The sequence below is a fragment of the Myodes glareolus genome, chromosome 27 (assembly GCF_982192425.1).
Source record: "Myodes glareolus chromosome 27, mMyoGla1.1, whole genome shotgun sequence".
Lineage (NCBI taxonomy): Eukaryota > Metazoa > Chordata > Mammalia > Rodentia > Cricetidae > Myodes > Myodes glareolus.
In genome coordinates this window covers 44,768,059-44,794,390 of record NC_142052.1, presented here as the reverse complement: position 1 = coordinate 44,794,390, position 26,332 = coordinate 44,768,059, and the positions used below count along the sequence as shown (strand labels likewise).

The 26,332-nt window shown below is 40.8% G+C and overlaps 2 protein-coding genes across 5 annotated transcripts in view; one reads left to right on the top strand and one right to left on the bottom strand.

Moving 5' to 3' along the window:
• LOC148117714 (signal-regulatory protein beta-2-like) overlaps positions 1–12,689 on the top strand; it is a 32,817-nt gene extending 20,128 nt beyond the window's left edge. For 2 of the 3 annotated variants that reach the window (XM_087902246.1, XM_087902243.1), the window contains exon 6: positions 351–603. The gene's annotated coding sequence lies outside the window, so the exon portion shown is untranslated. Of the gene's footprint in view, positions 1–350; positions 604–11,596 lie in introns of those variants that run through there. The other variant, XM_087902244.1, reaches the window with a different exon arrangement.
• A 1,815-nt stretch (positions 12,690–14,504) lies between these two features.
• The window catches only part of Carf (calcium responsive transcription factor), a 33,167-nt gene continuing 21,339 nt past the window's right edge, over positions 14,505–26,332 (bottom strand). For both annotated transcript variants that reach the window (XM_087902385.1, XM_087902386.1), the window contains exons 12-15: positions 24,569–24,632; positions 22,124–22,254; positions 21,387–21,753; positions 14,505–18,312 (exon numbers count right to left, since the gene is read on the bottom strand). In XM_087902385.1, the coding sequence (XP_087758511.1) occupies positions 18,194–18,312; positions 21,387–21,753; positions 22,124–22,254; positions 24,569–24,632 (681 nt within the window). In that variant the 3' untranslated portion in view covers positions 14,505–18,193. The remainder of the gene's footprint in view (positions 18,313–21,386; positions 21,754–22,123; positions 22,255–24,568; positions 24,633–26,332) is intronic.

Sequence of the window (26,332 nt, the reverse complement as noted above, 5' to 3'; positions counted from 1 at the left end):
GGACATGGGCCCTGGGGTAGGATGTAGGGTATTGGCCTCCCTGCTCCTGCTGGAAGTCACCATAGAAAGTGGAAGGCAAAGATCATGGGAAACAGAAATCTACATTATGAACCAATTTTTATAATTGGAGACCTGTAATAAGGACGGTTTCTGCTTTGGTCTCTCAGTGATCATAAAGAAGAGACTCAGAAAGACCATATGACTCAGGGACTAGGCTTAGATGACACTTTTATTGCATGGGCGCCTCATCAACTCAGGACAGGAGGAGAGCAGCACCCAAGGACATTGTAGCACGAAGATACAATGTGTAAGTGTAAAGGGAGTAAGGAATAAGAGGTCATTTCCCACAGATCTTCTCTTCATCTCCTGCCACATTGGATCCTGAATGTCTGACATCACCTTTCTTGGAGAGACTGAGACTAGAAAAAACTGGTGAGAAGCTGTGAAAATCTTCCACAAATGTCTCCATTAAAAGACACCTCCAACTCGGAATTCCCTATTGTTCTTCTGCATAAGCACTGACAGCTCAGAGCTATGATGCTTCCATTATTGGATAATATTTCTGGGATTCTTAATCTCATTAATAAAAAGTTTTAAAATGTACTCAAGTGAAAGTCCAAAGATAATCTGTTCAAGTTATGAGGGAATATTTCAAACTCATGCAAGTATGCAAATCAGCAATCACAGAGGAGGACAATGGAGGAGGATGAAGGGAGAAATACACTCATGCTGTTTAAGCAGGTATGGAGGGCAAACATATGATAAACAAACTGCCACATGGTAAAGGGGGCATTTCTAGAAAAAGTAAAGGAGCCTAAAGTATCAGAAAAGTTATACTTAGATTCAGCGAGTGTCCAAACTCCAAATGAAAGAGACAGAAAAAAAAGAAAACAGGAAAAGTCTGATCTGGCCACCCTGGGATAGACAGACCCAACTGAAACTCAACATAGCATGCAGGAACTACACTGGGTAGAGAGAATTCTAGGAATGAAATGGATAGTATATCAATTAATAAGAAAAAGTTTAGACACAGAGTCGTACTACACAGCCTTGACAGTCCTGTATATTGCTATGTAGGCAATGTGCATTAAGCTCTTCTTGTCTCTGATTCCAGAGTCCAGGGATTGAATGTGTGCTGCACCATCATGCCTCTCTAGGAAAATTATTCTCCCTATCCCTTTGGTATGTCTTTAGAGGGTCCTATGCCTAGGTGATAGACTCTGCCCCCCTAGAACACTGGGTCTCTACCAGGCCACAGTTTCTGTTCACTTAATCACGAGCTTTCTTTAGTGGGCCTTTATAGCTACTCTAACATCTTCCTGAAATGGTAACCCTAAATCATTTAGGAATGAGATAAGGATCAGAGCCTCCAAACACTTTTGCTCTCTCTGTCCTTGGAAAGAACAAGGCTTCCAAGAGACCCAAGGCCATTTTGGGCTTCTAGACAAAGAAGAAACTAGCTGTTTCTTAGAGGTCATTTGCCCTAAACATCCTGCTTAGTTTCAACCCCTTAGCTTTTTTTACCATAATTCTTGATTGATTCTATGAGATACCCAATTCTGCTCACTTCCCAGTGTCTCCACATCTGCCCATCACCATTGCAGAATTTCCCCTCAAAAGAAAACCCTGCAAAATTAATTAACCACATGCCAACATTTGATCAATGTGACCACAGAAGCAGCTTTGCACATAGACACCAACATGGTCTCATCCTCATGGCCCTAGGTGGTAGCAGGAGCCACAAACATCAACTCAGATCCTGGCTGCTGTAGAGAAATGGAGCCAGACATAACTCTTGACAGCAGCCCAGACTTGGGCAACCATGACCCCATGTGGCAGCACAAGCCACTCAGATCGCATGGCCCCTATGGCAGGACAGGCCCCAGATACCAGCATAACCATAGGTTATGGTCTGTACTCAGACATCCATGTGGCCTTTGGTGGCAACATGGTCTATGCACACCAACATAGACCCTGGCTGTGATAATAACCTGGACCCAGACTTGTCCTTGGCAGCAGTCTGAGCCTGGATATCACCATGGCCCCAGAAGGCAGTATTGGACATTGGACACTCAGATTGGCACCACTCAAGTGGTTGTGTGGCCCTTGTACGGCAGCATGGCCCCAGGTAGCATCCCAGAACCCCAAGCATTGGCATGGCCTTGAGTAGATTAAGGAGCCACAGACATCAAGACAGACTCTGGCTGCAGTGGGGCCACAGACCTATTCATGTCTCTACATCACAGCTTGGGCCTATATGGCACTTGGTAGCAGCACAGGCCCTTAAGATCAGCATGACCACCGTGGCAGAATGGTCTTTGAGCACAAAAATGGTCACAGGTGGCAGACAAGACTCCTGGAACCCTTGTGGTCTTTGGTGGCAATATGGGTCATGAGTGTCAACACAGACACTGACTGAAGTAGGACCACAGGACTCAGACGTGGTCTTCAACACATTCCAGGCCCTGAATCACCCTGACCCCAGGTAGCAAGCAGCCCACCACATCAGCCAGGTCCTCATCATGGTCTTTGCTTCTTCAGTCTGCTTCTTTTCACAGCACGTGAACTGTTCTGCTTTACTTCCTCTACAACTTGTCCATCATGTATTTGCTTATTAAACTGACACCTCCTCATAAACAGAACGTGAAGGTGCCTTCAGCCACCTGAACTGTGAGGACACAACCTGCCCATGGTCATCTTTCACCCACAATGTCTTCATGGCATCAAACAGGCCTGTAGATGAATTTAGCCAGCCCAGACTGTTAATCACTTATTCTTGTGACACAGTCTTAATCTCAGGTCTGAAAATTGTTCTGATCTCCTCTTGAAAATATGAAGAGTCTCTTTATGAGTGCATCTGGGTGTTTGGAATCCATTATCATGTGTTGGCCCTCACTATGTTTTAAGAGGCTGCTTGTTCATTTCCTGGCTACCAAGACTCCAAAAATAACCACACAGAAACTGTACTAATTAAATCACTACTTGGCCAATTACTTAAGTGAACTGCTAGCTAGCTCTTACAGCTAGAATTAACCCATCTCCATTATTTTTTATTTTATCACGAAGTTTGTGGCCTACCAGCAAGGTTTCAGTATGTCTGTATCTCATGGAAGCTCCATAGCATCTCCTTGACTTGGCCTCCTTTCTTCCAGCATTCAGTTTAATTTTCCCCTCCTAGCTCTGCTCTACCCTATCACAGGCCTAAGACAGTTTCTTTACTAACCAATGGTATTCACAGTATACAGAGGAGAATCCCACATCATCACTATGTAATTTAGTAACCCTTAACATTACTAGTATTTGCTACATCCTCATCTTCTGAATAAAATTTGTTCTTTTTCCTATTTTACCGTGTCCTCACGTAGCCTCAATCAAAAACATAAAAATAAAAATAGGCTTTCTTAAGTGAGCATAAAGTCTTTGTCACCCATTTCTTATCCCTACTGTTTATGGTACAAATGCTGTGAAATTTCAAAGTTTGAGTCATTTTTCTCTTTCTTTATTCACTTACCTATACACAATGATGAGTTTAAAATAAGTATGACTACCTTTAAGATGATAAATATTTAAAATTTGTCTCTGGAAAGAAGAGAAAGTGTTGATTTGTAGTGCTCGTGACATTCTATCATGTAGAGACTCTCATCAAGGTCAGTCTCAAGTAACCAGCATTTTAAACTCTGGATGGACAAGGATAATTTCTCACAGGCTGGGCCAAACTGCACCTACACACCACTGCACTGAGCATACAGCATGAACATGGCTCAAATCCTCTGCCCCTCAACCCTAGCCACAAGATCAAAGACAGATTCTACAGCATCTACCAGCTCCCATTTTAGCTATCAGAATGTGATGGAAAACTAGGTTAACGATAATGACCCTTCTGCTTCTTCCAATATATTTTAATAGTTCATTTTCTCTCTTCTTTTTTATCTCTGCTCAATGTCACTTTGTCACCAATCTTTTCTCACACCACAATATAAAAATTTGGGCAACCACAGTGGCACTCTGAAACACAGCCTGCCTAAAGACAAGCAATGACCTAAAACTATGTCCTTGGATATCTGTGAATGTCTTAAATGGAATACTTTTGCCTAGACCCTAAACAATGGCCAAATGCCTAGCAATAAAGATAATTACAGGAAGGCAGAACTTTGCATTTACATAGAAGAGAGAGCAGGTTTCTTGACTGTGCAATCAGTAAACCCCAAATGCATAGGAGAAACTGTGCCTAACAAGAGATCAAATAATGCTGAAATGTGGGCAATAAATCCAAGATTTGTAACAGAGGGGACAAGCTATACCAAGGAATCTACAGCAAGAAACAGTCACTTTATTCACAAGACAATAATTACAGCATGCCTTGCATTTTGGTTTAATCCTCCACACAGAATTCTTAACTCTGATGGGGTGACCTTGTGAAATGATACTGATTACTGAATAATCCTGTGACTCATAGCAATGGAACACCATGAACATATGTGTTTATGGTTAAATAGCTTTGTATTCATGTAGATATAGAGAGTGTCTTGACATGATAGTATTAGCAGGAGTTAATGCAAAGTTTCAAATTCATGAAAATATATATTAAATATGCAGAAATTTTGTGTGTCATTATACTTCAGGAAACTGAAAAGAGACTCACTGCCTGCCTCAATTCTTCCTTGATTTGGTTTGAGATACAACATTTGTCTTTCAACCTTAATATGAACAATATTTGAAATAAAATTAAAATCCAAATGTTGTGGATTTAAAGGTTTTTTATTTCTTTAGATTAATTTGTTTTTGTTCTGTATATGAGTTTCCTTCCTGTATGCATGTGCCTGGTGCTGGTGAAGACCAGAAGAGGGTACTGGATCCCCTGGAAGTGGAGTTACAGATAACTGTAAGCTCTTATGGAGATACTAGGAACTGAACCTGAATCTTCTCAAGAGCTGCAAGTATGTCTAACCACAGAGCAATCTCGGGCCCATAGATCTGCATTATTTTTATTTCTGTATACTGCATATCTAAGGATGTTCACAAACTGCATACCTGATGTCTGCAGAGGATAGAAGAGTGTGTCACATTCTTTAGAACTGGAGTTACACCATGTGAGTGCTAACAACCAAACTTGGTTCTCTGAAAAAGCAGCAACTGCATCTAAGTGCTAACATACCACATGTGTTCTATTCCCCTGCTAGTGACATCCCCTATCCACTGCCCCTGATTTATATGGGTACTCCAGTTAAGGAAGATACCTGAAGATTCAAAACTAACATCTGCAAATGAGAGAAAGAATTTGGCTTTGTCTTATTGTGTCTCTGTTACCTCATTCACTATGGTAATTCCAGCTCCATTCATTACATGAAAATTTCATAATTCCATTTATGAAATAAAATTCAGTTGTGTACAAGTACCACAGTTTCAATATCCATTCATCAGTTGATGGACATCTAGTTTGCTTCCATTTCATGGCTATTGTGAGTAAAGCAACAATTATCTTGGATGATCAAATATTTCTATAATAGAATATATATGCCTAGAATTGATAAACACAGAAGATATTGTAAGTATCTTTCCACACTTTTAGAAAGACCCCACACTAATTTCCATAGGGCCTACACCAGTTTATTGTCCCTTCAGCCCACATAAATGCCAGCATTTGTAGTAAATTATGTTCTTGGGTAAGATAAAAATCTCAAAGAAGCGTTAATTTGTATTTCACTAATTGCTAAAGAGATTGGACATGTTTATAATCTTTCTCGGTCATTTGTATTTCATTGTTTCTGAACTCTCACTTTTATTCCATGCGATTTAACTTGGATTGTTTGTTTTGTCAACAATTAAGTCAAGGTTTGTTAATAAGACTTTGGGACCTCTGTTTCCTGTTATCTCAACTTCTCTGGTTTCGGATCTAGAGAGATGCAGTCTTTAAGCCACACAGTTCTGATGTGCGAATGGGTTATCTAGCGTGTTTGTAGCCTGTGCACCAGGCAGCTTCTCTTGTCCTGTTAGGCTCCCATCACATGGAAAGGAAAGCTGTTCTTTGTGATTTGGGACATTTCCCTCTGACAAAGCTCTCAGTCCACTTGGAGATGCCCTAGATTGAAATTCTTCTTGTCACCAGGACACTTACCTTCCTATCTCCCAATGTATTCTCTGCTTTTTCTTAAAGCTTGCTCTGCAGACTCCTCATGTGCATGCTCCAATCTCTTTTCTTTCTCAGATTTAGAGATTCCATTAATCCTAGTTTGCTGCGGGATAATGCTCTTGTACCCTGTAAAGATTTGTCACTCACATTGGTTTAATAAAATGCTGATTGGTCAGTAGCCAGGCAGGAAGCATAGGCAGGGTGACCAGACTAGGAGAATTCTGGGAAAAGGAAAGGCTCAGTCTGCAGTCACCACCCAGATGCAGAGGAAGCAAGATGAAAACGCTGCACTGAGAAAAGGTATCGAGTCACATGGCTAAACATAGATAAGAATTATGGGCTAATTTAACTTGTAAGATCTATTTAATAATAAGCCTGAGCTAATACACCAAACCATTTATAACTAATATAAACCTCTGTGTGTTTCTTTGGAACTGAACAGCTGTGGGACTGGGCAGGACAGAAACTTCTATTGTCTTACTGCAAATAGACTGCCCTCATGATAGCTCAATGGCAAAAGATGGCACACTTGATTTCCAAACGCCCACAGGTTGTAACAATTTCTGCTACTTCACAAGAGTATGATCACTTCCTTAGATCTTCAAAACTACTATCAACTTTAAACCTTCTTTTTCCATCCAATTTTTTACCAGGAGACATCAACAGTTAATTAATAAAAACAATGATTGAAAAGCAAGTTCTTCTAAATAAAGGAATAGTTAAAAGTAAATGTTTGGCTGGTAATAGCATGTTCGGAGTTTTGGCACATCAATCACTGGAGTAGCTATTAATCTAGCCTTGGTAAAGCACTGCCTACTATTATCATAATCAGAGGGCAAATTTTTTAATTTCCTTTTATTGTTTTCTAAATATATAATTAAAAGTTGTTCTCATTTTGCTGAAAACACCTCTGATATATATAATTTATATTATATTATATTGTATTATATAGCATGGTGTGTGTGTGTGTGTGTGTGTGTGTGTATTTCAGTTTTTTGAGACAGGGTTTCTCTTTGTAGTCCTAGATGTTCTGAAACTCGTTCTGTAGACCTGGCTAGCCTTGAACTCACAGAGATCCTCCTGCCTCCACCTCCCAAGTGCTAGGACTAAAGGCAGGCATCACTACCATCTGACAAATTTGGGAGGTTTTGTTTGTTTTTACTTTTGATTTTTCAACACAGGGTTTCTCTCTGTAAGAGCCCTAGCTGTCCTGGAATTTGCTTTTTAGACCAGGCTGGCCTCAAACTCACAGATTAAAATCACTGCCATCCAGCACCACCTGGCAAATTTTAAAAAGGTATTTATAAATGGGGGGTAGAGAGATGGTTAAGAGCACTTGTTGCTCTCACAGAAACCTGGTGGTTTGTTCCCAGCCCATACATGGGGCTCACAGACACCCACGACTGCAATTTCAGGGTACCTGATAGTCTCTTCTGACCGCTGCCAGTGGTACATATGGTATACATACATACACTCAGGCATACACACATATACACATGAAATGAACAAATATTAAAATTTATTTATAAGGATTTTAAAAAATAACTTGTGTCCAAATTATGTCCATTTGAGGAGTAACTTTCTGACCATCCAAGCTTATACCACCCTCATCTACACACAATGTAGAAATATAAAGAGCAGGTGAACATGGTATCAGCCATGATGTGGACTCTAGCAGAGGTTTGCAAGCCCAGTCAGTTGCTAACTGGGTTCTAGGAGTTTTCATTGCTGGCACACACAGCATGTGTCACTGTACTGCTCTGACTCCTGGGTCTTAGGAGTTTTCATTGCTGGCACACACAGCATGGGTCACTGTACTGCTCTGACTCCTGGGTCTTAGGAGTTTTCATTGCTGGCATACACAGCATGTGTCACTGTACTGCTCTGACTCCTTCTCTCTTCCTCCCTTTCTCCCCCCTTCACCCTTTTTTCCTTTCTTTTTCTTTCTTTATTTTTTTAAGTTTTTCAAGACAGGGTTTCTTTCCCTTAATTTTTGTAAAAAAAAAAAAATGGTGTGTGTTTTGTTAAAAAAAAAGGGGGGGGGAATGAGGGGGTTGTTCACGTTATACCAAACACATATTGGTAGGCTCTAGGGATGGAACTCGGGTCCTCAGACTGGGAAGAAAGTGGCTTTACCAACTCCGTTCTTTCTTTCTGGTATGTATGAGTGCCCAGATCTACTCTCTCCAGCAACTCAACAATATACAGTATTACTAAGAGTAAATTTCATGTTGTTAATCTCATTTCTGAATTTACCATCCTGCAAGCTGTAATTCTGTACCCTTTGACCAACATTCCCCCTTCCCTCCATCTCCCACCACTCCTACTCACTGGTCCGTGCTGTGTTCTGTAAGGAAGGGGTTTCATAGTCCTAGAGAATACTCAAAAATGAAACTTAACGTCTGAGGTTATAAATTAAAAATAGGAAATCAGAGGTCAGCCCGCATGAATTTATCTCATTACTTTACCCACCGAGCCAGCTCTGTAGCACCAGGATCTGACTTCAGAAATGCAAGCTGGTCCAGCCCCTTTGGATGTCAATGTGGCGATTTCTCAGAAAATTAGGAAACAACCTTCCTCAAGACCCAGCAATACCACTTTTAGGTATATATCCAAGGGACGCTCAATCGTGCCACGAGGACATGTGCTCAACTATGTTCATAGTAGCATTGCTTGTCATAGCCAGAACCTGAAAACAATCTAAATGCCCCTCGACTGAAGAACGGATAAGGAAAATGTGGTACATTTACACAATGGAGAACTACACAGCAGAAAAAATGATGACATCTTGAATTTTGCAAGAAAATGGATGGAGCTAGAAAACATCATTTTGAGTCAGGTAACCCAGACTCAGAAAAAAAATTATCACATGTACTCACTCATAGGTGGCTTTTAAACATAAAGCAAAGAAAACCAGCCTACAAAACACAATACCAGAGAACTTAGACAACAATGAAGACACTAAGAGAGACTTACATAGATATAATCTACATGGGAAGTAGAAAAAGACAAGATCTCCTTTAAATCTCAAGTAAATTGGGAGCATGGGGACCTTGGGGGAAAGTTGAAGAGGAGGGGGGAGGCAGGGAGCGGAGCAGAGAAAAATGTAGAGCTCAATAAAAATCAGTTTAAAAAAAATAGTCTTGCCAGGTAGTGAGACGCATGCCTTTAAATCCATTAGGTAGAGGTGTGGAGGGCCGCAACCACATTCTCCATTTCTTCAAGGGACAAAGGTAGAGATTGACCTCTGTGACCTCAAGGTGTGGTGGTACACGCCTTTAGTCCTGATGCCTGGGAGGCAGTGGCAGATTGACCTCTGTGACCTCAAGGTGTGGTAGTACACGCCTTTGGTCCCAATGCCTGGGAGGCAGAGACAGGCAGATCTCTGCAAGTTCAAGGTGTTGTAGCACATGCCTTTAATCCCAGCGCATGTGCTTGGTAACTCTCTACTGCTGCGTCCCTGCCTACTTCCGAGGCATCATCTGGGATAATGGGCAGCGGACCAATCCAAGAGTGACACGTCAGAAGCGAGGACTGTTTCCTTTATAAGGGCTGGGTTCCCCTCATTCGGGGTCTCTGCTTTGGAAGCTGATGCTCTCCCTCTCAAGACGCATTAAAGCTTTACTGCAGAAGAATCCTAAGTGCCCCGCGTCGTTCTTGCTGGCGAGAAGGTAGCGCGGGACATCTGGTGCTTGAAACCCGCGATGCCGGGGGACCCTGACAACTGCTCACACCGCCGGAGACCCCTTGGACACAAGGAGGATTCAGAACTGCAGGTCTGTTTGCTCAGAGAGGTATGACTATTCCTGGACTTTTCGATTTTGGGCTTGACTTGTTTCCGCATTGGGAAGGTTTCATAGAGGTCTCAGTACTTCTTAGCAGTTCTCTTATCACTTTGAAATTGCTTAGAAGATAAATCCTGCCAGGCGATTGTTGCAGACGGACAAAATGTATTGGAGGAAGTCCAGGATAGCATATCAGAAACTGAGTGCAGTGAGAGGTTAGGCGCACGCGCAAGTAAAGAAAATAAGGAAAAAGGATCCCTCGGTGGTTCTAAGAATGGGGGAGACTGATTTACAAGGTCAAAATCTTTCTGATACTAACAATAAGAAAAAAGGACAGATATATGTTATGTTGTTTGTGTTGTCTTTTGTGTACTGGACAGGAGAAAGATATTTAAATTTAGGAACTGCTAAGGATATAATGTTTTGGAAAAGAGGTTCTGTTTTCGTCTCCACAGAAAATGAGAGCCTAAGGGTGTACTTGGGATTTATGTGGTTTGAATCACCGAGACCTCCTGAAATGTTGTAATAAATACCCCTAAGAATGCAACGGCCCAATTCAGCAGGAAGTAGCCAGAGAGACTAACAACGCCCAAATTCCCTAAAAGATTGTTTAAGTGAGGTCCTTTCAATGGTTGCAGAGCAGCAAGCCTGCTTCTCTGAGTTCTGCTTTACTCCGTGCACCAGTTTGGACTCGGAATGAATGCAGCTGCGGCTGGAGGGCGGCTGGAGCAGAGCTTTGCTGGATGGCTATGGTGGGGGGCACGTTGCGCCGGCTCAGTCGGTGCCTGGCCTGGAGGGTGTCACAGCAGTACCGAGAATGAGAGCGATGCCACAAGCTGCCAGGCCAGAAGGCTTGCAATATGCCTGAAACTGTGAGGGGCTCTGAGGCTGGAGTGGCTTCTGCTCCGCTTGGCTGAGCTGAGCTGTGCTGACCCTAGGTAACAAAGGCGGACCAATAGCCTGGGGCAACGGGCGGGGCAAACAATGCCGGCTACTAGCCCGAGAGATTTTCCATCTGAATAAGGAGCTAAAGAGATAGCTTAAGGGTTAAGAATGCTGCCTGCTCTTCCAAGGGTCATGAGTTCAATTCCCCAGCGACCACATGGCAGCTTACAACTATTTGGTTTTAAATCTAATGTTTCAGGATCCACAGGGAGGTAGATGCAAAAAGCCCTTAGATTTTTAAGGTGATTGGGTCATTGGCTAAATCTGTGACTGTGGCAAAAAAGCCCATAGTTTCCAACACGCCTCTGGTAGACTTCTTGATGCAGCTGGAGAATTGTGCCCCTGCGATCCCAGATGCAATGACTGATTATTAAGCAATTGTCTAGTTATCTTCTAGGTAATTGGACTGGAAAACTTGATGAAAAAGTAACAAGGATGACCCTCCAAACAATGACAAGGGCATGGCCTATATCGATACCAGTTCTTGTTAAAAACGAAAAAAGGGGGAATAATGAAGGAGTTGCCCCCGACGCCAAAAATGGCCATTGCCATGGCTCTGTTCACCATAAATTTTTTAAATTTGGATGATAATGGCCAAAATGCTGCAACACGACATTGTTCGGATCCGCAGCGGCCCAAAGATTTGGTTAAGTGGAAAGACGTGCTTTCTAATGAATGGAAAGGCCCGGATCCCATTTTATTGAGATCCAGGGGAGCTGTTTGTGTCTTCCCACAGGATCAAGAAAGCCCATTCTGGCTGCCAGAGCGATTGACCCGAACAGTAAAGAGTGATCTACAACACACGGATTCGCCTGAGGACCTGGCTGCTGTTCCTCCTGCCATTTTGCGGATGGATGACAGAGTACCGATGGAGGACACTCTCAGCTTTCCCGAAGCTGTTACCAGTCAGCCATAGGATGGCGGTGTTTCCTCGATTTTTTACAACCAATAAGACTCTGCCCCCCCCCACCATCCTAGAGATGATTTATAAGCTTAGCCGAAGGATTCCAGTCCTGGGTTGTGTCTTTCATCCCCTACTTCAAAGAATGGGTGGGGGTGGAAATGTTTTTGGAGCAGTCCTATGCTATGGAATAGTGTTTCTCCTCTGGATGGTCTGCTGACTCAAATCCCAAAATCGTAGGGACAAAGTGGTTATTGCACAAGCGCTGGCTATCCTGGAACAGGGGCCTCTACTGATGTGTGGTTATCTATGCTGAAGCAGTAAGGTTTAAGCCAACCAGCTCCTGCACCCCTAGGACTGTGGTCCATGGCACAGGGTGGAATGCTTGGCTTAGCTAGCCCTGAAGGTTGTCGAGCTGAAGAGCATCGCACAGAGAATGGCCCTCTCTGAGAGATATGTCGCCCTGCATAAGGGTTTCCTGTCGTATATTCCCTTTCCCAGAAAAATGGCAGAGGGCAGGCCGGATAGGTTCCAGGTGTCATGAACCTAGGGGCAGATTCCGTGCAAGCCCATTGTAATGTTTTCGCTCTGAGAAGTGCGACCTCTATCTTTGCCTTCTGAGGGAGTTGCCTTTCTGCAAAGAAGTAAAAAAAGGGGGATATGTGGAGGGCCGCAACCACATTCTCCATTTCTTCAAGGGACAAAGGTAGAGATTGACCTCTGTGACCTCAAGGTGTGGTAGTACACGCCTTTGGTCCCAATGCCTGGGAGGCAGAGACAGGCAGATCTCTGCAAGTTCAAGGTGTTGTAGCACATGCCTTTAATCCCAGCGCATGTGCTTGGTAACTCTCTACTGCTGCGTCCCTGCCTACTTCCGAGGCATCATCTGGGATAATGGGCAGTGGACCAATCCAAGAGTGACACGTCAGAAGTGAGGACTGTTTCCTTTATAAGGGCTGGGTTCCCCTCATTCGGGGTCTCTGCTTTGGAAGCTGATGCTCTCCCTCTCAAGACGTATTAAAGCTTTACTGCAGAAGAATCCTAAGTGCCCCGCGTCGTTCTTGCTGGCGAGAAGGTAGCGCGGGACATAGAGGCAGGTAGATTTCTGTGAGTTCAAGACCAGCCTGGTCTACAGAGTGAATTCCAGGACAGCCAGGACTACACAGAGAAACCCTGTTTTGAAAAGCAAACAAACAAAAGAATAGTCTCACTGGGAGAGCTTGATTAAGAACAGGCCAATGTTTTGACACAAAAGTTAAGGAGTGGATAGAGAAAAATGAATTTGGCAGTCAGTCTCTCATAGTTGCCTGCTGGTTTAGACTAGTCTGCTGTTCCCTCCCTGGTTCTCTATACTTCAGGCAGCCTTTGTTAGATCACCAGTACTTCCAACGCTGCACTGCAGTACAAGACTGTGTATCTCTCTGCCTACTCTATGCCTCTCCATGAGTTGGGTCACTCATCATTCTATGCCCAACAAACAAAAGTGTCTAGTTCTCAGTAAATCCTCCCTCACTGTTAATCATGACTGCAGAAAAACAGATACTGACTAGTACTAGGTTTATGAAAATGAGTAAACCCCAAGTCCTCAATGCGGCAGAACCGGCGCTGGTACTATACTAAGACTATTCTCTCAACTACCCACACAGAGGCATTCCAGGATGCTCTCCAGTAACCAGCCTCACTTTTTATGCATGCTCTGAGTTAGACTTTCGACTTTCTTCCTTTTGTTGTTTGCACTAATTTATTTATTATTATATGTATGGTGTGTGTGTGTGTGTGTGTGTGTGTGTGTGTGTGTGTGTGTTACTGGAAGCTAAATTCCAATCCTCACACTTAGGGCAAGTACAGGATCAGCTGAGACATCTCCCAAGACCAGCATATTCCAGTGTTCTAAAAATAAGACAGAGTATGGAAAGCAAGACAGAGGGGAAAAGGTTAATGATCTTTCTTTCTCTTTTAAGCACATAACTCTGTGATCACTCCAAACACATGAAGCAGTGCTTAAAAATATTATTATACCAAAAGTAGAGTCAAAAAATCACTTGTCTTTTCAAACATGCTGTTCCAATTTTGATAACATTTATTTATTATCCATATATGTAGGTGTGTAAGTCCCACATCAGGCATGGCTAGAGGTGGTCAGAGAACAACCAGATGTAGTCAGTACTCCCCCTCCTTGTGGGTCAAAGAATCTAAATCCGTGTGATCAGGCTAAATGGCAAATGGATTTACCTGCTGAGTCGTATTGCTAGCCTTTAAATTTTTGTTTGTAAATTATTATTGTGTGGGCATGCATGTGTGGAGGTCATAGAACAACACTGTGGAGTTGGTTTGCTTTCTTCCACTTTTACATCTATTTGGGGGGATTGAACTCAGGGTATCACAGTTGAACCTTTACCCAACAAGTCATTTCATAGAGAGACAGATATAGATATATCTACTAGCGTATATGTAGATATACATATTCATAGATAGATACAGATATATCTACTAGCATATACATAGATATACATATTCATAGACAGATACAGATATATCTACTAGCATACATATGTATACATATGTAGCATGTATGTATATGCTGATGGTAGTTAATAGTTAATCCTTAAAAACTATCAGACTTCAAACTGACATAAATCTCTATTTAAAATTCTCAGATACTAAAGCATTTATTGCTATCTTATTTAAGATGAACAAAATTTTCATTATCTCTAGGAGAAGAATATTTTCAAAAACTAATACATAAGAAAAAAAGATTTTTTTAATGAAAAATTACATTATTACAAGAACACTGTACATTAGGTTACAATATATACACACATTTTAAAATCTCTTTACAAACCTGGTATAAACAGTCTCATACTCACAGATTAAGTAATAGTCTCACAGGATATAAAGAAGAGGAAGCAGGTCCAGGCCCCAAAGCTTGTGTTCCTATCACTTCTGTAGTGGTTAGGAAACATTTAGTTTGCGTAGATGTTAAGGTTTTAAGCACACTAGCTGCTAACAGAAAATGGCTACTGAGAAAGTATGTTGTGGCTGTTTATCGGTAATTTACTGCTGTAAATACGAAGTCTACTTGCAGGCTTCAAACATGGAAACTACAAAGAAACAAGCCAGCCTGTGACTGTGAGTTTCTAACTGCTAATTTTAAATGTCCAGCCTACTACTGCAGATATCACACCTTGTAACACATGAACCAAGGAGTGCTTGCCAAATTCTGCTGTGGAGTTAAGGGAATGACAAATACAGATGCTGAAAATTTTATACCTGTTTTTAAGATCTGGTACATTTAGAGAGAATTAAACACTTGAACATGGGAACTGATGCTAAGCGTCTTTGGACAGCACTGGCACGCTGCGACTATACAGGCGTTTAGAAGGCAAATGATTTTGTACACACATTTAGATACCATTTTGTGAAATAACTACTCACAAAAATGTTGATAGTTCCAGTTTCTACCTAAAAAAAATAAGAACATACAATTGGGTATTTAAGTGGTCAGTTTTCTGTTTTATTTGTGTTGAGGGAAGAATATATGTAACTTTCTGTCCTCAGGATAAAAAATATTAACAGAAGACCCATTCATACAGAATGAAGTAGCAGAAATTATATTTTTTTGTTTTTATTCAAGACAGGGTCTCACTTTGTAGTTCTAGCTGTCCTGAAACTTGCTATGTAGACCAGGCTGGCCCTGAACTCACAGAGATCCACTGGAATTAGAGATGTGCACCATTGCCAGAATGGAGTGACAGGAATATACATATATATGTATATATGTGTTTGTATGTGTATATATACAACTATATATATGTATATATTATATATATACATATATATTTTGTTGTTGTTTTCTCTGTGTAGCTCTGGTTGCCCTGGAATTCACTAGGTAGACCAGGTTGGCCTTGAACTCACAGAGATTGGCCTGTCTCTGCCTCCTGAGTGCTGAGATTAAAGGCATGCAGCACCACTGCCTGACTTGGAAATATATTTTAACTGCTTGTTCATGATTAAACATTAAGCTCTGAATCCTCACAGGAAACTGGCTTATTTCTTAACAAGCATCTCTCCCTAACAATTCAACATCAAAAAGGACTGTCTCCCAAAGAATACAGCTCAATGAATGAAATATTTAATAATAAACCTTAATCACTATTGGAAGGTGAAAACCTATTAATTCTGGAAAAACAGTTTCTATAATAAGGATAACAAAAAGTATTACCTATCATACAGTTGTAAATACATACTAATTTGGTCTCATTCCTCATAAGTACAGATAAGGAGACTCGGGTTTTGAAGTGACTATGAGTTGTGTTGAACTTAGCATAACATATTCAGATTGAGCAACCTGCCTCTATAAATACTGGCACTAAATATCTTCATTTTTTTAAGAAAAGAAAAAGCAGTTCTTACTAACAATGTACATATAATTAGATATGAAATTTGCATTAGATAAGATAAATAATAAACTTTATGTTGAGTAGATATAGTTGTAAAGATAATGAATCTTGGAGTTCTACCTACTTCTAAATAACAGTGTTTTATACTTAGATACAGGCCTTGTACCTAAAACATGAACAAGAATGGGAGACTGAACAGAAGAGCCAAAGGTGATGGATACCACGTAAAGTACTGAGGTCAAATTTCATAGTATACTGTTCATGCTTTGAATATTAAACTTTAATATCCACTTGAAATTCTTATTTTTTAAAAAAACTAAAATTTAAATACACTCACAAATGAATATAGGTTGATTCCTTCTTTCTTTCTTAGTAGGATCTGTCTTTGTAGTCTAGGCTGGCCTTGAACTCACAGAGACTGGCCTGTCTCTGCCTCCTGAGTGCTGGGATCACAGATGTGCACCACTGTGTTTAGATCAGTTAATTTCATGACAGTTACATTGAAATTTCTAGCTACCCAATCTTTCAAAAAAGGAGCTTATAATGAACATACTGATTATAAGTTATTTGGTACTAGATATAAATATACATATTTAATAAGCAAATATCAGATTAAACATTTTCAGGTTTTAAATATGGACTAAATTTTAAACTATATATATACTTACCTTGAAATATATAAATTGTAATACTATCAATTCAGTAAGAACTCTAGTATAGAAAAAAAATGTAAATATCACTTAAATGATTTTCTAGCCAAAAATTGAATATTTAAAAAATAACAAAAATTTTGCTACCACCAAGCTCCCTTAACTGATCTGTAAACAGTAGAAAATTATATTTCCCCTATTCTCTGAATTTTTCATCTTTTCTATTCCTAAATAGGGATTTACTTCTAATCCCATATAAAATTCATTTGTGTTATTAATCTGATTAATTCAATTTAAACTTTCAAGTCATTGAACTTTCTGACAGAAGACCATTAGTACAATTCATTTATAGTTAAAGGTATAAAGCCTAGAGGATAAACCACAAATGCAGTGTCGGGGGATGTGACTAGCAGCTGTGTGCTACTATGTAAATCTACAAAGATGTGACTAGCAGCTGTGTGCTACTATGTAAATCTACAGGCATGTGACTAGCAGCTGTGTGCTACTATGCAAATCTACAGGGATGTGACTGGTGGCTGTGTGCTACTATGCAAATCTACAGGGATGTGACCAGCAGCTGTGTGCTACTATGTAAATCTACAGGCATGTGATTGGCAGCTGTGTGCTACTATGCAAATCTACAGGGATGTGACCAGCAGCTGTGTGCTACTATGCAAATCTACAGGGATGTGACTGGTGGTTGTGTGCTACTATGTAAATCTACAGGGATGTGATTGGCAGCTGTGTGCTACTATGTAAATCTACAGGGATGTGATTGGCAGCTGTGTGCTACTATGTAAATCTACAGGGATGTGATTGGCAGCTGTGTGCTACTATGCAAATCTATAGGAATGTGATTGGTGGCTGTGTGCTACTATGCAAATCTATAGGAATGTGATTGGCAGCTCTGTGTTTTCATATAAATCTATTGCTCTATCTTTTCAAAAAAGACACATAACAAATATTCTCTTACCTGTTAGCTAATCGAAACTCTCCTCACAATTTTAAATTTCTGAGCATACCACCGTATGTTCTACACACTCACACACTCTTATTGTTGGCCTTTTTTGTCTTGTAAGAACCAATACTAGGTATTTCCGGGGGTGAGATAACTATTTGTGTTCACACTAAATTACTGTGAAGTTCAGATGATCTTTTAACACTTGTCTTACTGGATAATAAAAAAAATATAGGAATACAAAATAAAGCAAAATACTTCTTGAGAGAAATACAAATATGGAATTGACAACAAATATTCAAGTTTTAAGTCAAAGCTGCTCATCACTGAGTTCTGGTCCAATGATTGACATGCCATGCCCCGCAATCTTCACCTTCTAAGACATCAGAACCAGAGCTGTAGAATTTGAAAAGCTTTAAGCATTTTATGTAGCAGATAATTTTTTACAGTCCAGAAAAGTTTTTGCTCCTATAGACAGTGTTGACTCTTTGGGTTCTTGTTTAACTTGGTTCACAGACAGAGTATCTTCTAGCCTTTCTTCAACTTTAAAACCAAACAAAAAACACAAAAGGGTTAGTATATTTTGTTACACTGTGGTCTCTTTAAAATTACACAGATTAAAGCCAGACATGATGGTGTACACCTGTAATGCCAGCACTGGAGTGTTGAAAGCAGAAGATCAGGAATCCAAGATCACCCTTAGTAACACAGCCAGTTTAAGGCAGGCCAGGAATACATGAGACTTTATCTTTAAAATATAAAAACAATCTGAATCTAGAATAAACTCAAACCACAGTTTAGAAAAGGGTCATGATAAAATTGAAAAAAAAATTGGCATATTTGAAAACACAGTGGGACATCTTAAAATGATGGCCCTGTCTCAGCTGTGTGAACTGTTTGTTGATCTAAAACATTTCAGAACATCTATGCACCCTCCACCATGCTTATAACCACACGAATGGAGAGCCAGCACACCAGTAGGAACACTGTCAACTGGCCAATACAATGATCTTCATTTGTTTTTTGTTTTGTTTTGGGGACAGGTTCTCATTATGTAGACCATCCTGGGATTATAGGCAGGCACCACCACACCTGGCCTCGGATCATCATTCTTTATCGAGAATGTCTGCTATTCAGTTGCTCTTAGAGAACAGAGGGTAGAGGGACTGCGACTTGCTTACTGATATGCTGGCCACATGCATATTGTTACAGGTATACTGGACTTTATACTGCAGTTCAGTCAACAACATGGGGACCCACAGAAGATAGACTTGAATGACCCCAACAGCTCACATCCTGGAGGAATACATTGCTAGCTAGTTAGAGGTCGCAGTCTGCTATGGCCTGGCAGCTTCCCTCCCACCAGCAAAGCTTCCTGCTCTCTACCTGCCTTTGCCTGGAGAATGTCCCTGGGTCTGAGGGACTGACCTTATCTGAAAGCTGCTGTAAACCAGATGCCTGATTCATCTTTAGCTTGACCGCAGGCAAAGATCCCTGCTCAGAAGACTTGTGCTAGGGGCTCTGCTCTAGGAGAGATGTGCTATCCTGCCACAGGCTAAGCCTTGTGAAAGGAGTGTGCCACTTAATGCAAATCAGGGTTTGTCCGCAGGCTCCCCAGTCCTACATATTCCTTATACTCTGAAATAAAGTTGAGCTGACTCACCGAAGTCTGTCTCATGGATGCTCCCTTCCTTCCATCCACTTTTCATGGACCGCCTACAGAGCTTCCTGCCACACCCTCCACCTCTTTCTCCTCTCGGCCTGGCAGCCAATGAGCCAAGAAGGAGAGCGGACCCCACAATCCTGGTGAAGCAACCCCCCAGATTACAACCTCACTAGATAAATCATACAAATTTGGATTAAAAGGGGTTTCTTTGAAAGCAGTTTGGATTAATGCTCCCAGAAATCCTATGTGACAACACAGAGGGAGAAAGCATGCTTTAGAGGTAAGGAATACAATAGTAGGGCTTAGTCCCCTCCTCTATCACTGACTAAATGTGAGCACTAGGCAGTTATTTAACCTCCCTGAGCCTTGGTTTCTTTATCTGTAGATTGGAAATATGGATAACTTTCGCATGGTGTTACGACAATAAATTTACATATACTCATTTTTCTTCTCACCTGTAACGCTACTCTGTAGTTATAAAAGGTCTCTGTGAATTTCACACAACTGTGTTTCCCTATAAATTTAAAAGGTTGTAACTCTTTCTAAAAGAAGCTACTCACAGTTTTATTTACCAAAAGAATGGTGATTAAAATTGAGCAAATACATGTTGTAAGAATAATTTCTGTGAAGATGTTTATACTTCCAAGTAAAATGCATACCTATCTCTTCCCATAGAAGTATGCTGGCCAAACAAGCTGTGTGAAAGTAATGTGAGGTCAGGTAGGAGCTAACACGCTTTATCACTATGACGACTGGGTTAGCAACAAGTAAAGATAAACAAGGTCTTCAAACAAACTCATGTGCTCAAATCTTACTGGTTTTCTGTAAATTTCCATAGAACTCAATATTTAAGTGTATAACTCAACTTCTTATTACTAACTCTTTTATTGGCTACTTATTCCCATCCTTTCTATGTGCATTTATCAATGTTATTTATTTGTTTTATATACAGTGATCTGTCTGCATGCATGCCTGCAGGGGGGCACCAGATCTCATTCCAAATGGTTGTGAGCCACCATGTGGTTGTTGAAATTGAACTCAGGATCTGGAAGAATAGACACTGCTCTATTATTGAGTCATCTCTCAATAATCTTTTTCATAATCTTTGCCCTAAAGTAGTTTTCCTTACATGGCTTGCTTCTAGTACATTCTGTGCATTCTAGCACATTTTAAATAATTTTGCTAGTTTACATCACCATAGACTTTCCATGGAAAAGCAGGTAATCAAGGAACAAGCTATGAGGCTAGGGAAATAGCTTGGAGGTTAGAGCACCTGGGCTCGGTTCCTAGCACCCATGTGGTGATCCAGTTCCAGGAGAACCAATGCTCTCTTCTGCCCTAGGGCCTGGGCCCCAAGAACACATGTTCTGCACATACATATCATACACACAGGCAAAACCCTTGCATGCAAAATAAATTAAATAAATCCAGCTAAGCATGGTGGTCACATGAGTTTGAGGCCAGCCTGGTCTATACAGTGAGTTCCAGGACAGCCAGTGAGACTCTGTCTCAAAAATAAATAAATAAATAAATAAATAAATATTCAAAATGAATAAATTCCTCTTTCCTTCTTTTCCTTTCTGCACTGGCGACTGAACCCAGTTCTTAGGACCTGCTAAGCAATAAATTACTCTGCCATCCAGCTCTCTTTTTTATTTTGAGATAGGGTCTTGCTAAGTTGCTCAGGCTGATGTAGAACTTGTTTTGTAGACCAGGCTGGCCTTGAACTTGCAATCTTTCTGCTAAGCCTTCTAAGTGCTGGGATAGACAATGAATAATTTCATTGGGATTAAATAATTAGACAGAATAAGAAAAAATATTAGGTTAATGAAATATTTTTCTCATAATTTTGTTTGAACTTTATAATATTATAAACCCACTGGGTAGAAATGACAGCTTTTTCCGTTGTTTGGGGGTGATTCCAGGCAATTGTAAACTGACGGTCACTTACTAAGAGCTGGATGGCTGCCTATGACTCGTGCTGGAACGGTCTGTACATCTCCCAACAGAATCCTATTCACACTTCCCTCCAGGTTCCCTGTATCCTCAACGTCGTCAGCTTCCACCAGCTGATCCATTACGAGGTTTTGAACTGACTCTGGGAGGTTTCCCACGGTAGAGGCAGTGCTGCTGTTTTGCGTTAGGCATGTGTCTGTTCGAAGGTTCTGACTCTGACCAAGCAGTAGAGAATGATTATTCACTACAGCATTCCCTGCTGTATCCAGAAGTCCTGAAGGACCAGAGGAAGGGTGGCCATTTCCTGATACCAGAGCTTGGGATCCATCAAGAGAGGAGAGTCTTGGCTGTAACTTCAAACCCTTCCAAAGAGAAAAGAGTTATTTCACAATGTTTGGATTTACTGAGTATGACATACTCATTGGATATTCTTTGACAACAAAATAAATTGGAACACCAGGTAATAGGTGTGTAGTTAATAACAAACACTGCATGAAGACAGAAACAAGGACTAAGGAAAAGCAGCACAACAAACTGTCCTGCAGTCAGAGACTCCCTCAAACTTTTCAAAACCTGAATTATCACCTTCAATCAAGGTATGATGTATTCAAGAATTAATAGTAAAGAAATATATGGCCATTATTGTAATTTTACAGCAATTCTCTGAAGTCCTTAAAAGAGGAGTCATGAAAGAAGAATAAGATTAAACTTAGCTGTTTAATGGGTGCCTACCTGTAAGTGTGAGGAGATTTTAGGCTGAAATGAAGGAAGTGGGGAGAGCAAGTGGAACGGTTCAGGAGACAACGAAGTCTGTGTCCTGCTCGCCCCCACGCTGCTGGTAACTGGTTCTCCCAGTGAATTTCCTGAATTGAGGAGGAGATGTACACAGTTATTTCTCTTGAATTTTATAACAATCATTACTATCAGAATCGAAATAGAAGACTTGCAGAGGACCTCAAAAAATCATCAGTAAGCTAGGAAACGCAGCAAACGCATATAACCCTGAACTCTGGCAGTGCACAAAGGAGGACCAGCAGTACAAGGTAACTCTTGGCTACAGAAGTGGGCTTAAGGACAGTCTGGGCTACCTGATGCCCCAACTGAAAACAAACAAATAAACAAACAAAATCATCATTAATCAACAAATCAACACATAGCCAAGCATGGCGGCACATAGGAGGCAGAGGCAGGTGGATCTCTGAGAATTTGAGGCCATGCTGGTCTACAGAGTGAGTTCCAGGACAGTCAGAACTACATAGAAGACCCTACCTCAAAATTAATATGAATTAATTAATTAATTAAACCCCAAACTAGCCTGCACAGTGCCTCGTGCTTGTCAATCCTTAGAAAATTCTAATTCAGATGGGTGGTAATGGTGTATACCTTTAATCCCAGCTCTCAGAAGACAGAGACAGATGAATCTCTGTGAGTTTGAGGCCAGCCTGACCTTAACAGAGTGAGTCCAGGACAGGCTCCAAAGCTACAGCGAAATTCTATCTCAAAAAAAAAAAAAGTGACATTTTCTTCTCTCTCTCTCTCTCTCTCTCTCTCTCTCTCTCTCTCTCTCTCTCTTTTCACTATGAAGTCCTGGCTGTCCTGGAACTTGCTCTGTAGACCAGGCTGGCCTCAAACTCACAGAGATCCTCCTGTCTCTGCCTCCCAAATGCTGGGATTAAAAGCGTGCACTACTATACCCAGATCTAAAAGTGATATTTTAAAGAGCAACGCCCTCCCACTCCTACCCTCCCTCTAAGTGCATGTTTCTAGTAAATTCCCACATGGCACTTTTTCACAATAGTATTAATTAGAAACAATTTGTTTAGTGTTTGTCCATTGCTAATCTTTAAGCCCATGAAGTAGGAACCTTCCTGCACAGAGCACAGCAACTTAATAAAGTAAAATGCACAGGTGATGCCAAAGAGCATCAGTGTAAAGTTCCAATGTGAGAACTAATGGACATGACGTGACCCCTGGAAGTTAACAGCGGCAGAAAACACTCTGTATCCATTAGTTGATTCTAGCAACTACGGTGTTGATGCTTTAGAAGACATTATCCTCTAGAAATTTGGTTTGATTAACTATAACCTTGCCTCTAAAGAATACCAACTAAATCTACACATGTGTAAACAGCAGCCTACCTCAGCAGGTACAGGGGTAAACGTAACAAGTAGCTCCCTTAATGTAAGAGATGAAGTTAGAAAAACACTCAATCAAAACCAGAGACTGCTCTGAGTGAGAAAAGGATTTTCTACACAGAAAAGAGAAAACATTTCCAGGAAACAGAACACATGTAAAAGAGTAAACAAAAACAAACAAACAAAAGAAACTTCAAATGTTTCAAGAACACAGGAGTTAGGAACATATGAGATGGCAGGCAGAAGTGGTGCACACCTGTAACCCCAGCATCCGGGAGGCAGAGGCAGGTGAATGTGTGAGTTCAAAGCCAGCCTGGTCTACACAGCAAGTTCCAGGACAGAGAGTGCTACACAGAGAAACCCTGTCTGAGGAAAGCAAACAATTCAAAATAGACAACAGTTTGCACATCAAGGCACACGGGTCATTCTTCTAGCTGACTATGCTAATTCAGTCTCAGATGCAGTTAGTCAGACATGCTGGCACATGCACAGAATCCGAGCACTTAAGGGCTGAGCAGGAGAATCACAAGTTTTAGGTCAGTTTGGAATACATAACTAGATCCTTTTACTCAACAACAAACAACTTTTTTGGTCATAAAAAAGCATAAAGGTTCTAGAAATGTTTGATAAAGTCCAACATACTACTCTTTCCCTCTATGATGAGTCAAGGACATGGCTCAGGGAGTAAAGGACTGGATGTGCAAACAGGATGAGTTCAGATTCCCAGCACTCATGCCAGGGGTAGCCTGAGTGTCTGCAATCCCAGAGCTAGAGGGGCAGAGAAGGCAGACCCCAGGGGCTTGCTGACCAGCTCAAACAGTGAGCTCCAGGCTTAGTGATAAAACTCGCCACAAAACAAATAAATAAAGATATGGAGAGTAGTGGAGGAGGAGGCATGACATTGACCTCTGACCTTCACACATGCATACACACCAGGACACAGGAGATTTTTTTAAAAAATGATTATATGAGATAGCTAACATTCTTTCCAGATATAACACCAATTGATTTCTATGTTATAAAAAATCCAAAAACAGCCTACCTTCTGCAAATGTTACTGTAACAGTCTCTCTGAGAATATTCCCACTATCTGTAGTCCACTGAAGCTGAAGTGAGAACATTTGTTTCAGCAAAACAATGGAGTTATATTGAAAATAATCTTAAGACATTAATACAATCATCATATTTTCTTTTAAAAATTTTACACTCTTTTACTTATTTTGTGTCTCATGTACACACATGGTTTGGCACACATGTGGAAACCAGAGGACAACTTTTGGAAACAGCGAGCACCTTTACCTACTGAATCATCTAGCCAACTCTATTTTCTTTTTCTTTTACGCAGGAGCTGATGCAGAGGCCAGAGAAGAGTAATGCTTACTGGCTTGCTCAGTCTGCTTTCTTTCTTTCTTTTTTTTTAGGATATATTTATTTATTATGCATACAGTGTTCTGTCTTCAGAAGAGGGAACCAGATCTCATTTTAGATTGTTGTGAGTCACGATGTAGTTGCTGGAAATTGAACTCAGGACCTCTGAAAGAACAGCCAGCACAAGCCATCTCTACAGCCCTCTATTTTCTTTTTTCACTCTCTCTCTCTCTCTCTCTCTCTCTCTCTCTGTGTGTGTGTGTGTGTGTGTGTGTGTGTGTGTGTGTGTGTGTGTGCATATGGATCCAGAGGACAGCACTAAGTCTGTTTCCTTTGAGATGGCTTCTTTTATTAGCCTGGAGCTCACCAATTAGGCAGCCAGTTCCATCCTGTCCCCACCCCCCAGCACTGGGGCTGGAAGCTCACGCCTACCACGCTCAGCATTTTTATGTGAGTCCTAGGGGATCCCGCTTAGACCAGCATGTTTGTGCGGCAAGCATTTTACAGAATGAGGTCTCCCCCAGCTTCCTGTTTTATTTTCACCACACTCGTGTTTTGTCCTGTAATCACCCTCTACTTGTTTACATTCTCAAAGCACAATATGTCCCACTATGTTAGGGTCTATGAACTCAGATATCAACAATTGCGATAGGAAAAGTAGATGGAAAATCTATTTTATTTCTTGAATGTGGTAGAGTAATAACTAAGTTTAGATATACAACAAACAAAGAGACAGCATCCCAATAGGTCTAGCATCTGAAATATCCAAGTCCTACTGGAGAGATGCTCAGCAGTTAAGCACAAGCTGATCTTCCAGAAGACCTAGGTTTGATTCCCAGAGCCCATCATGATGGCTCACAGCCACCTATTACCCCAGGTTCAGAGAATCCGACACCCTCTTCTGACTTCCATGGGACCCAGGCATTGCAAGCAAAACATCCATATACATAAGAAATAAATACAATTCAAAAATGTTCAGATACTAAAACTTGGAAAGTAAAAAGTCAAGAAGGCAAAAGTTAAAGCTACTCAGATTTTAATTCCTAACTCAATCACTACTTCTACTATAATCATTAATTTCTGGATAACTATGGTAAAGTTATCCAGAAATTACTAATATTGACAGAGAAATGACAATATAAAATATGAGGTAAACACTGATATTCATATATGTCATGCAGCGCTCACATCAGCACTCTGTGCACCTGAAACTGAACTACTTAACCTTGACCATCTATGTTTTACAATGAGCAAGGGATATACTCAGTATGTGCTCAATAAATGTCTGTAAACTGAATAAGAAATAGTTCTCATAAAGAAAAATACTGATTCTTCTCTGTTATACTTAGATTTGAAAATCTACTGTTTCTTTTCCTTGTGAGGGTAGTAAGAAATATGTAGTTAAGTCATTATCTGAGAGCTTGTGGAATTCATATTT